A 16614-nucleotide genomic window follows, 5' to 3' on the forward strand; every position below is an offset into this window, starting at 1 on the left:
TCACACACTGGCAACCACACACTCAGTCACAAACCCTCATCAGCCAACATAAACTGACACCACCACCCATCAACAGGGCTTTAAAAAAATCACATGAATGCTCAAATAGGTATTTAACATTTCCACCAGCCACCAAGACATCACCATTTACATTCTATAACCACGATTAGACATCATCATCAATCTGCGCCGCAGCAGCCCCAGTGGCTGCAATGATCGTGTTAATACGAGGGAGAAATATCTTCGAGGACACCAGCCTATTTATTTGATTATTTATGAGAGAACTTATTTACGCATGTGTATTTGAAGGAAAGTGATGATAACCTCAAATATGTCACCCACACTCTCTGTAAAGGGAAGCAGCATCAATTTAAGTATAATTGAAATCAGCTGGTGGTGCTTAAACAGCATATAGTAAAAGGAGACCATCAGGGCAGCTCATGGAAATCTTATCATGGAAATTCACTGCTCATATTGAGGTCAGCAAAGGTCACAGTGCACAGGCTCAGATAAGCTGGTGGCTAAAAAGGGTGTGCAGACGGGCCCATTAGGATAAGGGAGTTATTGTGCTGGTCAGGATGGCTGATACAGGAGTGATTTTGACTGTGACAGATTTTTGCTGAGGGAGTGTGTTGCTTTGGCGGCCCAGAATGCAGAGTCAGTAGTAAACTGCACAGAGACGTGAGACACATCGACCATAGATTCATAGAAAAACATAATAGCAATAAATAAGATAACAGGTTGTATATTAGGTTTTAAAGTATTTCATTCAAAAATATCAGTGGCATCCATTATCTAAATCAGTTTTAAGGACAATTATGTAATTCTTTTTCTTTTACTTATTCAAATTAAAAGTTGTACTCATTCGTAAGAAAGCTTGACTTAGCGTAGCTTGTGGTGGCAGACATATCAAAAAATACTTTGTTAACTTAAAGCGTAACTCCAGCATTTTACACATTAAAGTGCGTTTACATGTCTTGTGGAATGCTACTGCATATATGGGAAAAAAAGTAGTTTAAAGCATCTTGTTTGCTCCAGAGGAAGCTGCATGCAATCAGATAAATGGACCAGAGATGGCAAAACCTGTTGCCTACATTACCCACAATGCAACTTAGCCACTGAGTGACATCAGTGGAGGCAATTTATCAGAATATATGCAGCTTCCTCTAAAGCCACAAAAGGCTTTACACTGCTTCTTTTAACATAGGCAGTAGTACTCTCCAAGACCTGTAAACACACTTTAATGTGTAAAATTGGTGGATTTACCCTTTAATGTCTCTTCTTGTGCTTCTGTTAAACTATATTGAGGCATGTCACGGATATCAACAGAAGCTAATTAGTAAACACAACATGCCCTACCAAGAGGCTGCTTCTGGAACATTTTCAGCGCTAAGAGCCACAGAAACTTTTGCACACCTGTGGACTGACAGGTGCGTAGGAGAAGACAAAATCACAACATAAAAACACACTGTCCTCTCCACTTGTATTCAGAAAAACTTGGACTGCACAGAGCCAGGTAAATACAGAATAATGTCTCACTGACCTGCTCATTATTTTCCAAAATTATCTCAAGTGAGGTGCTTTAAGGTGAGATCACTCATTACCTTCACATCACTCACATCACGTCATTCAGATCAAGATTAGCAGCGGCTGACTTCAAATACATTAGACTGCAAAAGTAGCTAATTTAGTTGATTTTAATTGATGTGACTACGAGACTAACAGCAGGGGCAACCATCTTGAAAATATTACTCCTAAGACAGAACAGAAGCTTTCCTGTTGCTCCTATTCTGCTGACATTGAATGCAACATGCCAGCACAATGGGACGACAGGCAACAAACAAACCTGGTGACATATGTTGTGTTTACTCGTCAAACTGACTCAGTGAAGTCAGTCATGCAGCATTATCCATCTTTCTAGGGTTGCTACTGTAAGCTAACATTAGCCACCATGAGATATGATGTGCTACAACGAGCAATGTTGTGTTTTATTGCCTGTGAACTTCTTCGAGAGGAAGACTGTGCTTACGAATGGCACATGGTCTCGCTTTGAAGTTAATGATTAAACTAGTCAAACACCCAGCTATCATTATCTCTCGATTTCATAGAAAATTTGATTAATTTCGTTTACAGATCCTTTTAAAATAATAATGACAAAGGTTATCATATCACCTTCTTTAATACTGGAGGTAGTATGACAGTACAGACGAATATAGCTGCAGGAAATCGCCATCACAGCATGAGGTTAATTCAAAGTCACTAGGAACCATGTCTAGAATGTAATTCCATACTTCCGGATGATCCTGTTGAGCCCGCTGTTGAATTATTTTTCACCACGCAGCATGTTAAATACGCCTGCAAAGGCTCACACAAGAGACAGAGAGCAGGAGTGGAAAAGAAGAAAGTGTCCTTGAGCAAACTTGTATATCTTTTCCATGAGATGAGCACGAAAAAAAAAAAGGAAAGCCAGCAGCACACAGCAGCCACAGTCTGCAGGCACGATCGCCTTGGAGACAACACAAGGACATTTTGTTTTGCTTTGCCAGCTTTCCCATTCTATCCAAAGGGATGAAGAGAGGAAAAAACTTTGCTCAAGAGCACCAACGAGGTGAACAAGACTTTGGTATGCTCCGAGGGACTCGTGAGTGACCTTAGAGGAAGATTTCAATGTGAGATTGGTTGTGAGTTTTAGAAAAACAACTAAATCGTGGTCCAAAATGAAGACAACAAATTTTGAACATAGATGGTTGAACTCTTATTCTGCTCTTGTGAATTTCATATTTCAGTATCTACTTAACAAGCACTTCCTCACTGCAGTATTGTTAATTAGAATTGCGTCCTCGGATGCATTTAGGTATTCCACAATGATACGAGGCAAAGTTTAAGAACATAATTCAAAAAGGGGCCTCAAACCTCAAAGTAATTTATCTTCTGTATATTAAAGATTCAATGCTTTCTCAAAGGCATTACAAAGTCGATTAAAAATGAATAATGCTAACAGCCAGCTATCAGATATTCATGATTTTTTAAGCCAAGGGTTCCTACACCTAAACAGGCGACCTTTACATTAATAAGACAGGACAAACGTCTGTGGGCACTCCGACTTCCTCTCATTGAGACTCACTCATCATTTACGCTCAGCTTCTGTTGCACAAAAGTCCCCCTCAACAAAACGCGTGACGTCTGTTTCCACCGCACACAGAGCTTTGTGCTTAATTTCAAAGCATTAATTTCTAACTAATTAGCCTCTCTCTCTGTATCCCAGGGCTCGTGGCTTCCACAATTAGATAAGCCCACTCTACTTCGCTCCAGGAAAAAAACCTGCTATGCTATTATGAAATGAATCCGGTTCATATGACTTGCCATTTCCGCACCGAGAGCGGGCTCGACGGCTCTGAGAAACTTCTGCAGACGCCAGATCAAAGGAGGCGGGGAGAGGGCTTTCGGGGGGTAAAAATGAAATGAGCCTCAGACGGTAAAGTGACTCGACCAACCTCGTGCTGAACCCAATTACCTCCTAATTTTAGAAGTTGAACCTTTATGCATGGTTACATCTTCAGTAGGGACTTTAGAAAATATCTGACAGTCTTTGTGTGATGTCACCCATTAACTTTCCACTAAACTGTTTAAAGCCTGCAAAATGGGATTTCTGGGTGCTGGGACATGTATTTTTAGAAGGAAATGTACTTGAAGACCAAATCCGTGATCACAGACATTAAGGGATAGAAAAAAGTTCCAACCCTGTACTTGGTTGTTTGGTCTAAAGGGTGCTGCTTCCACTTTGTAGCTCAGTCTACTTCTGTTAAAGTTTGGTCTGATGTCAGAACCTCTTTTCTAGGCACAAGACAATGAAACTAACTTCACAGGAACAAACTATATGGCAATGTTGATGTTCCTCAACATTGCGATCATAAGTTTTGACAGTTCTGGACACCAGTGCGAACAACTGTGTTACAATTTATAATACCATCAATGATTCATGATGGTTTGGTGCAATCTGTTAAGCTTTCCCTCTAGTATTCAAACTGAGAGGCTTTCTTGGGTGGTGACAGTGCTACTGCTCTACTTGCATTATATTAGGGGTTGTATAATGTTTGAGAACTAAAAAATGCACATATTCAACAATTGTACTAACCCAATTGCCAGAATAAATGTTTGTGCAAACCACAAATGCTGAAACTTTACATGTCTTTATGTTGCAACATTATGTTTCTCTAGGTTGAATTTTCACTTTTACGTTGTGACAATGCTGCGCTTATTGCCTGGTTAGGTCTAAGCAACATAAAAAAAAAAGATCATGTTTTGGTTCAAAATACCTGCTTTGGTCACCACAAACATGGCTGGAAAGTCTCCTTAAAAATAGCCAGGTTTTAACGCAGACTTGAACTGTGGTCAATAAGGTACTTATGACACGTATAATTGTGAACTTATCTGTAACATTAACTGCTACTTTAATCTTGGGACTGGGCTACACAGCGTTGTGTTATGGACTGTTTGGAGGCTAGCAAATTTCTGTAACCATGAAATCCCTGAACCACCATCCAAGAACTCATGAAGTCACTGCTCCTTGACATGAAGTAGTCTGGGATTTTTGTATGGATTTAACAAATTAGATTTAACTCACATTACTAGGCATCTTTAGAAGTGGGGGTAGGCAGATTTTGTTACGACGTTGCTTTAACCTACTTGAGTTTCTGTTGCTTGTGTAATGTTTGTAATTGCTAATTCCTGAGGAAGTGTTTTTCCAAATCTTTGTTGTAGACATGGACTTTGGACCAAATAATCTGTCAAGTAGCTATTAATTACTAGTGTGACAAAATGTTGGCATGAGGGCCTCAAAAAGTCAATACAGTCATGTAAAAAAAAAAAAATGAGATTAACATTAAAGGACATGTCCCAATCTGACCCTATCCCTACAAAATAAAAGCAAAGAAAACTGGAGAAAATATAATTGAGGCTTTTACATGTTAACCAAGTGGTTTCTTATATCTCGGCCATCAGCTAATTAAGCATTAATTCATAAGACACGATGTCAAATGTTATCTATGATGAGAAATACGTACATACATATACAGAAAGAACATCTATTTTAAGCTATCTCACAAAATCAGCAGCCTCTTCACAATGGCATGAATCACTGAGCTCCCAAGCTTATCAATTCCCTAATGTTTATGTCATACGATCCCACTGAACGCTACACATGTCCTAGCTGAATGTTGGGAAAATAAAATGATGATAAAAGTCCCATCATTTAATGGAGCCTTTTGTGGCAGGCCCACAAATCCATCAGAGAGTGCAACTGGGATGTGGGGAGTGGAAGGGAGGTGGTGGCGGCAGTGGTGGTTGTGGAGGGGTGCGGTAAATTATGCAGCCAGACATCCGGTAATGCTTCGATATCATCTGACATGATGAGAACCGTAATGGATGGGAGCTATGCATTGTTTGGCAATTAATTTCTCATTCCCTAGCTCTCTTGCCGGGACTTGAGAGGGCATCTATGGAGGTCACACAGCTCTGGGAGAAGCGTATGTGCCGGGGCTGATATATATGCACACGTGGAAACAGGCCCAGAGAGACACTCGCAGTATTGAGTTAAATGACAGAGGAGACGTGAGCAAAGCCTGTTCGCATATGCTCTACAGTAAAGTACTGTAGGTATGAATTCAAGACAGGTAAATGCATGCAAAGACACAAAAACACAAGCGCTTTTTGACTAATGTGCATAAATATTCACTCATCTGCTTTCAGAAAAGAGGATTACACTAATTTAAGTTTTAATTTATTTATTTTATATACTCTCAATAGCCTCAAAATCCCCAAACCAAAGTACATCATGCAAATTCATTATGCACCTACATACTATATATATGCAGTTCATACATTACTGTACTGGTGTGTATTAAAAACACTGAAAAATCATATTTAGCAACATCTCTTTGAAGCAAAACTGAGGAATGTTGGATTCCGTTCCAATCTAATGAGCCAAAACTCAAGTCTCTCAGGCTACTGACGAGGCCAATCATCGACAAACATACCAAGAGAAGCAAAAGGAGAAAAGAGGAGTGTAAGGACATGAACACAGGAGATTTCAGACTCGCAAAGAGGAAAGGCACTCTCCTCCAAGGTCTCACCATTTGCCAGGAAAAAAAAAAAAAAATGAGAGCAAGGCTTTTCAAAAGACTGTCAACCAACACTAGAATGGGCCAAATGGAAAGGGCAAAGCTGAGCAGAGGAACTATGACACTGGTGATAAAGAGAGTTAAAGATGCTTCAGAGGCCTCCAATCAGATTTAGTCGAAAGAAATCACTTCGAGCTTGTGTGTCACCAAGCTTAACAGGCTTGGCGACGCAGAGGCACACCCATCTAATGTGGCAATTTCGAGGGGCTCTAGAGAAACTGGTAGCCATATATTCACACACACACACACACACTTCAGGAGAGTGGAGGAGAAGACCCACGCACTTTAGTGTAACAACCAACTGAAAACTGTGACAAAGCACAATTTTATTTTTTGGCCCTACACTCTCGAAAGAGTTGGAAAAGCACAATGACACATGTACAGAGGTAGGGACAAATGCACTTGTGTGCACCTAATAAACCCCATAAGTTTGGCATTACACAAAAGTCTTTGATTTTGCACTATAAGTATGTTTTTTTCCCATTTCTGCACATGTCAGGAGAGATGGATAGGGTGTTGGCCTTAACTGAGGAATTGCCTGCCACTGCTCTCACTACACAGGTGATCTGTGTATGATTTCTGGATCAAGGTAGAGCCGCCGAGGCCCATGATGGATGGCCAGTCAGGAGGAGGGACGGCAGGCAAAATCATGTGATATATATATATACATATAATGGGGTATTACACAGAGCGAATGAACGAACACGCCACATTCTGAAACACTTGAAACACGTGCTCGCATGCTCATATCGACAAAGGGTTCATTCAGATTCCACACCAGAAATAAAAAAGAGGTGTACTAAGATCAGCAAAACACACACATGCACTAATAGGGTAAGAATGATTATGTTTTACAATAAACTTCAAATGATTCTTACACGAGGAAGGTCTCAAAAAAGGCTCTGAAGCACCAACAAAGTGCTCCCTGTTTCCATGCAAAAAAATCTAAAGCTGCATTACTAACAGAGCCCCATTGTGTTGCAGCATTAAAGGGTTTGCAAGAAGAGCGTGCATTTGTGCACGTGTGTGTGCGCGCAAGTGCTTTAGGAAAATCATTCTGAACTATAATCCTAAACCTTGCACTTTCCCTAGAAGGAAATTGCCCTATGCAAGAGGTGCACCAGGCATGTGAGGAGTGCGTAGTCTGCAAATAAGCATGTAGCCTACATTTCTAAGCCGTGACATCAAAAGGGCTTCATGCAGCATGCAAAAGACTGTTTTTTTGTGGAATAGGAGCATTTAGTTTGAATTACGAAGAAAGATTCTCCGTAAAGCTTTGCAATCAAGAAAGAAAAGGTTCAGGTCATGAAATAGAATGTCAAAGTAAATCAATCAAAAGCAATGATAGGTACTGGAAAGCTGGTGCGTTAGCATTGGAACCCAAAGGTTCAAACAGATTTTGCCTTTAAGAGCAACGTGAGTCACACTCTGATCATCTCCACTAAATCCTGCCAGCCTGCATTTACTGTTTAGACAGTCTTAATCAATTTAGCATGTGTCAGGCACTTCCAAGCAGAGCCAAGAAAGGCCTGAGAGTCCAAAACAGCGGCTGTTTCTGCATGAAGGTTGGGGCGCCACGACTGCGGACTCCCTCCGAGCTATCATGGCTGGCACTGTGCCCCAGCCAGATGGCAACATGTGGCAAAATTACAGGGCTGCCAGACAGTGAATGTATCTATGACACCAACTGTGATACATCATATGCAGCAATCGAGCCAACAAAAGAATCTCTCCCAAAGTGGCGCATTCAGAAATCAGAGGTTGCCTGACTGAAATGTGCGACGAGGGGAACACCCCGCGGATACTTAAGTATCAACAGACTAATAGACACTGATTGCTGTATTCTGTAAACAGTACTCAACACACAGTCCTCAGATCACACTTGGATCTGAATATGTTAATTCAAATGATAGAAATCACTGAAAATCTGAAAGTGAATTACTGTACACAGACAGCAAACACGTCATTGTAAAGTCCATAAGAAGACTATAGAATAATGTGGGGCTGAACCTGAAGAATGCATCCAAGTTAACAAAGATAAATCGCAAGATACGCAGCATGAATTTTATGCCATAGCAGCATATTAGTGCTGCAGCAGCAGGTGTGTGAGACTGAGGCTAATATTCTCATGTGGCTGCCCTCGTCTTTGCAGTCCTGTGGAGTCGATGCAGCTAGTGACTCATGCTCACTGTGGCAGACAGCTCAGAGGATGTTCTGGTAAAGGTGAGGCCAGGGGTAACGTCTTCAGTCAAGTTTAAGGAAACAACACTGTAACGACCTAGTTGCACTCACTGTCAGCACAATAAGCTTATTTGGTTTGAAGTTAGATATTAATACTACCATATTGTGAGTGAATTGGCAATCAGCAAGGAGACAACAATCTCAATCTGACAGGACGACACCAAGGCTAAAAAACAAAGCATCTACAGAAGCATCATGATACGAAACATAAGTTATATTCCAATTCCTTTGGTTAAGTCAACAGAGGGACCGTCTTATTTGAAAGAGCCTACAGCCATGTTTGGCAGCTCTTTGAGGCAAAGTGGTGCTTAGCTAAATGCTAAAGTCAGCATGCTACAACACAATGGTGGTGTTTTGCAGGTGTAATGTTTACCATCTCAGTTGTAGGTATTTGGTCGATAAAACGACTGACCTGATGATGGTGCTGGATGAAAAGTGAAGAGGTAAACAAAGCTGTTACAGTTAATCCTCTGAAGACCGTGAATACCTGGTCCAAATTTCATGGCAATCCATCCGACAGTTGTTGAGAAATTTCAGTCTGGACTAAAATAGAGGACTGATCGACTAATAAACTAACACTGCTATCTAACATAGAATATTTTATCAATTTAAATGTGTGCACAAATGTGTAATGCGACAAGCAGAGGATCTAAAGTCTGGGATGATTTGGGTGATTCATTTTGTGCCCTAACTGGCTCGCTGATCCGTGACACTGAACAGGATAAGCAGTTAGGAAAATGGATGGATGGTTTGTTGAGCAGTAAGAAATAGTTCAGTTGTTGTGATGTACTGGTTTTGACGGAACAGTAGCGTTTTCCCAGGGGTGATTGCCGGGCCATAAGCAATTACACTACACATTATCTTGACACTGACTTCATGCAACTTATCCACTCGGAGCTGTTTGCAAGCCTCTGCATCCTGCTAACAATTCACTACAATTTGTCCTTAGTGGAGGGGACGGTTGAGCTGAACCACACAGTGATGGAAGAGGTGGGAGCACTCTAAACGGCGGATTTGGAGAACTGGGTCACGGACAGTTGGAAGACAATGAATTTCCACAACTGGGAAGATCAACAACCTCTAGAGAGAGGTCATTGTGGCCTTTGTGAATGAGTTTGCATAATTTACTGATAGGACACATGTCACATTCTCTATGTTCCTGTATTAATTCAAGCATTATATATGCAGCATGTAGTGCTTTGTATCAACCTTATGTTTTCTTTTATTTTATGTTTTTTTTAAAAAATAATTCACAGAGCAATCTATTTCCCAGTTGTCCTTGCAAATTCAGCAATTAATCTGGCCATGTAGAGGGGGACTAATGGTAGAAGAGCTTTTATATCTGCCTGCTAATAGCAGTCTGTGCAGCATATTTTTTATCACCAATTCAGAGAATTTAATTATCAATGGAGTTGTCATGGAAGCACTCTTGGGCATAGATCATCTGTCCTTGAAAACATCCTGTTTGGGAGAAAAATATTGCTCTGTCTGTTGAGGACACCTCAGCATCTGTGCAGATCAGCTCAGGATTATTGTGGGGAGTATTGAAAATGCAGGAAAATAGTTTCTTTTTCATGTTATCATAAAAAGCGATTCACTTCTTTGTGTTGATGAGATAAAGAAACAACTCACTCAACTCTGTCATTAGCCTGCCTCGTGCCCTGTAGCATGTGCAGTGTCGCGGCGTATGTGGTTCAGCATACGGCACAGGGCCTCAGCTGTGGACCTGGGCATGTCTCTCCTGCTCTGTTGCCCATGCAGCATGCTCCAGTGGTATGGCAGGTCATGCATGCTCACGGTGGTGGAAGCACAAGTGGAAATGAGCTCGTGTCAGAGCAATCACAGAATGACACCTTTTCGGGAAGTGTTAACAGGCACTGTGATCATGACACTGGATCAAATTTCAAAAGCTCATGTTTGCAGCAAAAGGAAAGTACAACATTGGCTTTGGGCTCTACAGAGAAAGCAAACGCAAAGCGCCACTGGTCGTTTTTCAGAACAGCTATTGTTGTTGTAAGTTTCTGTGACTGCTATTTCCAGTTTTCCTTAATCGCATTCAGCTATTTGATTTATCTCGTCCTCACTGGAGTAGTGTGTCACCGTTTGAGACGGCAGCATTCAGCAGCAAATACAGACTTATTTGTGTGTGATGAAGTGGTCTACAGTGATGCTATTTTGAACAATTTTGTGCTGCCACAATTATGCAATTGTGCAATCTCAAAATGAGGCGCCTTATAAAACATCTGCGTGGAAGATGTGCACAGCTAAAAATACTTAACCAGAATAAGTCAGCTTCCTCTGTATTTGGTCTGGGAGTTGATCAAATAAAATGGTTTATCACTCCGCAGTCCATTCAATCACTCTTTCATCTCTTATGCGTCTGTTTATCTGACATTTATATCTGTTCTTTGACTCCATCCATCCGCTTAATGCAACATTTTATGATCTATATTCATGCAGCAGCCTCTTTGGAGGGCAGCCTGCTCTGCACAACAGCAGCCAAACATCAAGTCAACATCTCACCGGGAAGTCTAGTGCTAAGAATTTGCATTTGCATATGTGTGTGTGTGCATGCAAGTGAGTGTAATCATTGTGTATCACTGTTAAAAAAGAGATGGAAAATAATTTGATACAGAAAGCACAGAACAACACCATTTCACTTTCCTTAACTACAACAAATTATACTATGGGTTGTCGAGTATTATCAAAACCAAACGCTGTAAGCATGGCCAGTGAATGAGTGAATATATTACAGGGAGTGTCGAAGCAGGACTCAGTGTATAAAAAAGATTTGGGCTCGAGCAGCAGCCAACTGAGGAAAATAAATTAAACTGGCAAGCGGCAGGTAGAGAAAGCTCCCGAGGAGAAAGCAGAGGTAAAGACTTCACAGTCAAATAACTTGTGACATTTTTGACTAGAGCTGTTGATGAGATAGAGCAAAGAATTACCTTGGTGTGTCAAAACAGGTTCTTTTTTCCCGTTTCATACTTCCCAACAAGCTCCAATTTATAAAAAGAACAATGGAGTGGATAAATTAGACTTTTCAAAAGAGTTTTGTGGAAGTTTAATCTGAGCGGTCGCTTGTTCTTTTGTTAAAGCAACCGCCAGAGTTGGTAAAAGATTTAGCTTGTGGCTGAAACACACAGTATGAAATATTTAGTGTTAAACACCCACTGTGTGGTAGACTTCAAGACAATTTAGCTTTTTTTCCCTTTTTTGTGCCTGACAAATGTTTTATCATAAAAGTGAGAATTGATAAAGCTCATTATACACATGCTAGCGATGGTTGTTGCTGGGTTTTTTGCCAATCGTTGCTGCTGCAGTTTTATGCTACTCATTATTTGTTTTTATCTATGTAAAGTATCTGTCAGAGAGTTTAACTTTATTTCACTTTCATTTCAGAGACTAATTAAAATACAGAAATAACACATTGAGCTGCATACCATACAGGCAATTATCACCAGCCCACACGGTCTTGGGGTGCTACATTTAAGATATTTTTTCTTTCATATTATGTCACTCTACTTGATCTAAATATGAAAAAAACAAGACTTAAAATAGGGGGCGAAGAAACAACATGTTGGGAATATCTCTGTTCTTAGAGCCTTTCACGTGCCAATGATGAAAATGTAAAAATGTAATTTATTCTAAAGGTATGAGTAGATCAAAAGGTTCATTATAGGCATATGGATTTATTCTTTTGGAGGCATGAATGTGTCAAGCAAATTTTATGTAAATCTATGCATTAGATTATGAAGATACTCGAGTGCATAGTGACTTCTGCTGGTGCAAGTGAAAAGCTTATGGAGGGGATTAGGTACATCCTCAGGGGAGTAGGAGTTTGCATAGCAATCTGGTAATCTAACAAATATATTTTTGATTGTATTTGTTGTGGCCAAATGGAAAGATGGCTTTTTCGAAGAAAGGTTGATGGATCACCAAAATTGTGAGGAATTATCCTCTTGGAATCTGTAATTTGCCTCCTCTGAACCAAAGTTTAGGATGGCTGGATGGACCAATGCCATTATCCTATTATCCTATTATCCTGTTGCAGAAATGTGAGTGAAATGTCTGTGATTTCCTGTCGTCTCTCATTAAAGTAAAAAAAAACAAAAAAAACAAACAAATACACTGCACCCACCCTGAAACACTAATTTGCAATGAGCACTGAAATCAACATCTAAACATGTAACATGAATAAATATTAAGAGAACAGAATAAAAAAAAAAAAATGTTGGTCTTACCGAGCCTGTTGTCCAATGCTCCAAAGTCCAGAGAGTACTTGACGACATGGTAGTTGTTCCAAACATACAGCAGGTTGTCCCTGGGATTGTAATCCACTGCAGCGATGTACTGATAGGAGTTTGGGAAAGGGATGTCCAGAAACCCATCTTTACTCAGCTCTGTGTTGTAGATGTAGTCAATCTTGTTTCCTGTTGCCTCATTGTCATCGTCCTCATACACCGACTTCACTACATAGAGGATTCCACAGATCATGAAGGCGTTGGATGCCGAGCGCTTGTCATAAGCTGTGTCCCAGGTCCCCTCGACGCGCAACGTGTAGGGATTGAGCTGGCTGATGACAATCCGCCCGTTGTTCTGCTCAGTAGCGTAAATCACCCAAAGGCCGTTTTCGTCAACAGCCAAGTCAATGTCTGATTTCCCTCCCCAGCGGTATGGAGAGGTGTCATGGTAGTTGGCGTTCGCAATGATGGCCTCGCCGCTCTTGATACGAGTCCGAAGGTCAAACTTGACGATGTTGCGTGTGCGCTCCTTGTTGAAGAAGAGCGCCCCGTCGTACACTACAAAGCCCGTTCCGTCGACACGGTGTGGAAGTTTGTAGGTTGTCGTTGGTCTTCCGGCGATGAAGTCTTCTTTGGAGGAATATTCAGTCAATGTGTCAGTGCGATAAGGAGTCCAGGGCATGTAGTAAATCTTATCGGAGGCTTGGAGAGGGTCTTTGCACCAGGCTCCTGACTGGTGGTCCGATTCAAAGAGGTGCTCGCTCTGGTACACCCTGCGCAGAAGCCCTGGGCACAGGAATACTGAGGAGCCAAAATAGGGGAAAGACAAGTACAGAGTTACATTGGCAGGTATTATACATCAATAAATACAAACAGCACCTGGATGCAATTAGATTGAAGTTTAAATCTGCAGCTGAATCTTCTCCACCGTGAAGGACCTAAATATTAAATGAGACCCTCTTCATCAGCGTTAGGATGATCGGATGATCAGATTTAGATTCAATGCAGAAAAGATGACTGATTGTCAGACAAAGAATGTAATTAGTAATGTGATTGGATTACTCCAACAAGTTTGGGGTTGTACAATGCATGTAAATTAAACAGAGAATAGCAAATGTGCACACACAACCACCATTATCATTAGTTCAAACAGTGTCTCAAATTCAATAAGTGCTACTTTTGTTTCAATTACTTATTGCAATTCACAGCTTTGGCATTAGATACTTCTACTCCGAGCCTGAAGGCAATTATTTTACAATGTCACTGAACGAATAGACTTTGTAGGGCTGAATAGATGAAATGAAGGTTATCTCTTTGACTTAATGTTGAGCAGAAACAAGTCAGAAGAAGTTGTTCAGACTTACCACAGACTGACTCGCCCACGTGCACTTACAAGCACGTTTCCATTTTAGTGTGTTTCCCTTCATAAAATGGCTTCTCTGCAAATCTCTTCCAAATTAAATATAATTGCACCAGAGAAAAAAAAAAGGCTTTACTTTGATTTTTACACCCTGGTGGCAATTTTTAAATGCAAGTTGATGAACACACAAATCCAAAGTTAAACATTTTTGACAAATAGCTGCACTGTAATTATTGGCTGAGGCAGCAGCCCTTCAGGAGACAGAAAACAAAAGAAAAGAAATACAGTAATGACATTGTCCATATAATGATTGCCTGTCCATTATTTCATCCACATGACATTTTTAGTCTGCAGCATGATTTACAGCGCCGCACGCAGTAAACTAATTATATGTGAACTGGTTTGTACTCAAATCTGATAAAGCTAGGCCAAGGCAATACAGCTAGAGCAGGTCAATAGTGGGCACCGTTTGCAAAAGCTCATTTGAGTTCATTATGGATTATCTTGGACTGAGGCTATTATGATGTTCTGTCTTTCTAAAAGGATGACGTCTGAATTCAGGGTTATAAAGACATCAAAATCAGAGTAGGTTAAACAATTTAAATGACAATTTTAGTCGTAATTCTTCAAAAGACATTAAAAAAAGGACAAAAATGACAACTGTTATTACTATACAGACCAAAAATATCATCAAAGTCATTAAAATAGCAAATTGTTTGGAGAAAAAAAAAAAAATACTGGTCAAGTCTGGTAGAAAGGAATGGGAAAGAATGCAGACAGTGCAGTTTTTCCCCTCTTTCCACAGGTTTGGGCCCACAGTCCATCACATATAAAAACAAAGTGTGCGTGAAGGCTGCTTTCCCAGTAATGGGCCAGCAGCCTGACACAGCGCTGACAGTTTCTAGCCGCAGATCCGTCGAGAGGTAAAAGCTGCCGCGCTCCGAGGAGAAGGCAGAGAAAGAGACAGCAGAAACACACGCTTCTTTCCCTTGTAATCTCCTAAGATTAAACATGTTGTCTACCTGCAGGTGAAAAATGTGGCGAGAAGCGTCCCGTTGACACGGCGCCTCGGCACACTATCTCAGCGGTTGCTCTGCTAAATGCTAAGAGGGTCTGTTCCTACAGTTGAAAAGGATGAGTTGTGCGAGGCTACAAGGTCAGGGTAGCGTAAGCTTTGTTCTGACAGCACACTGAGCTCTGAGGAGGTTGTAAAGTACGCTTTTTAAGGATGTAAGCACAGAGATGGAGGAGTGAATGAAATATATTAGAGAAGTGATACAAAAGCAATCATGGCTTTCATGGGGAATTTCACAAAAACTGTTACTGCTGCAGCTCTATAAAGTCGTCTCTATAAAATGTCATCTCGTTGTTCATTCTCTTTGCCACAGAGTTCAGTGATATGTCATTAATTAATTACAATGGAACTTAAAATGTATTGCATAGATATTACAGCAGAATGCTTGACTCTTGTTTAATGATTCAATTTCCATATTTGACTTGAATTCAGCTTTATAGTTAACATCTGACACATTTCCAGCTCGTGTAAAAAAGGTAGCTCTGCGAATACAATGCTCCTGGGGCACAAGTGAAGATTTGGCATGTGTTCTGCAGCATCATGCAGTGCTGATAAGGTAAGAATATGACTGCTATGATCTGTCTCCAGTATTGACTGGTGAGTCCCTCAAGGTTATGGCCATCATCATGTTAGAGCCATAATCAAAAATGCTGACAGCTTATTGGACAAGCTATTGATCACCCCGTATAGGCCTCTGCTATAATATTATGCAGCTGATAAAGCAGAGCTGGAATAATCTGCAGTTATAACAGGGAATAAAAACATCCCAGGGTCACAGGGTGTCAGGGGAGAGCAGGTCTTTAATGACCTAACCCCAGAATAATTATCGTATATGTGGCAAGTCTACCTGTAACACTGTTGATAAACATGGAAGGCAGGAGTGCAGTGCAAAATTCCCTAAATGAAGAGGAATTTTGCTCATTATGTTAACACCGTGTCCCTAACTGATTTCGTTTTCCCCATGAATGACATGTTCAACCTCAGCAATGAACCATACAATGAGCACGAGCCTACAACAATGTCAGAAACCCGCTTTAGCAACCCGTCACCCAAAAAAATGCAAGCACATACCCGAATAAAAAAGCAGACGACAAAGAAAAGTTGTTGGCATTTAGTTACCTTTTTGTTCCACTTCTATGATTAGGCATGAAGGGGAGAGAAAGACAGAAAAAAAAAATAAAGAACAGATTATTGATGTGATAACTGGGAAAAGTCTTTATTTTACGCAACAGTATAAGAAGAGCACGGGGTTAGTGGAACAGACACACAGAACATTCAATCAATCATAAGCTTTTAGGACGGAGGAAAAAACAAAAAGGCACTGCGTCACACATGAGCCTGCAGAAAAAAGACAGATTAGTCAGGTCTTGTATTGTACAAAATGTTTTGGGTTTTTTTTGGTGTGTTCAGAATGTGTAAAACAGATGTACCGTACAACCATTAAATCATTCAAACATATGGCTGCTTACAGTCAAGCTTTGGAGTTTAGTGAGAAAAATACCCATCAAATTGCTT

The 16614-nt window shown here is 40.6% G+C and overlaps 1 protein-coding gene across 1 annotated transcript in view; it reads right to left on the reverse strand.

Moving 5' to 3' along the window:
* LOC141003409 (adhesion G protein-coupled receptor L3-like) overlaps positions 1-16614 on the reverse strand; it is a 207784-nt gene that overhangs the window by 70863 nt on the left and 120307 nt on the right. The window contains exon 6 of the mRNA XM_073474740.1: positions 12665-13465. Coding sequence (XP_073330841.1) covers positions 12665-13465 — 801 coding nt within the window. The remainder of the gene's footprint in view (positions 1-12664; positions 13466-16614) is intronic.

The sequence above is a fragment of the Pagrus major genome, chromosome 10, assembly GCF_040436345.1.
Source record: "Pagrus major chromosome 10, Pma_NU_1.0".
Classification (NCBI taxonomy): domain Eukaryota; kingdom Metazoa; phylum Chordata; class Actinopteri; order Spariformes; family Sparidae; genus Pagrus; species Pagrus major.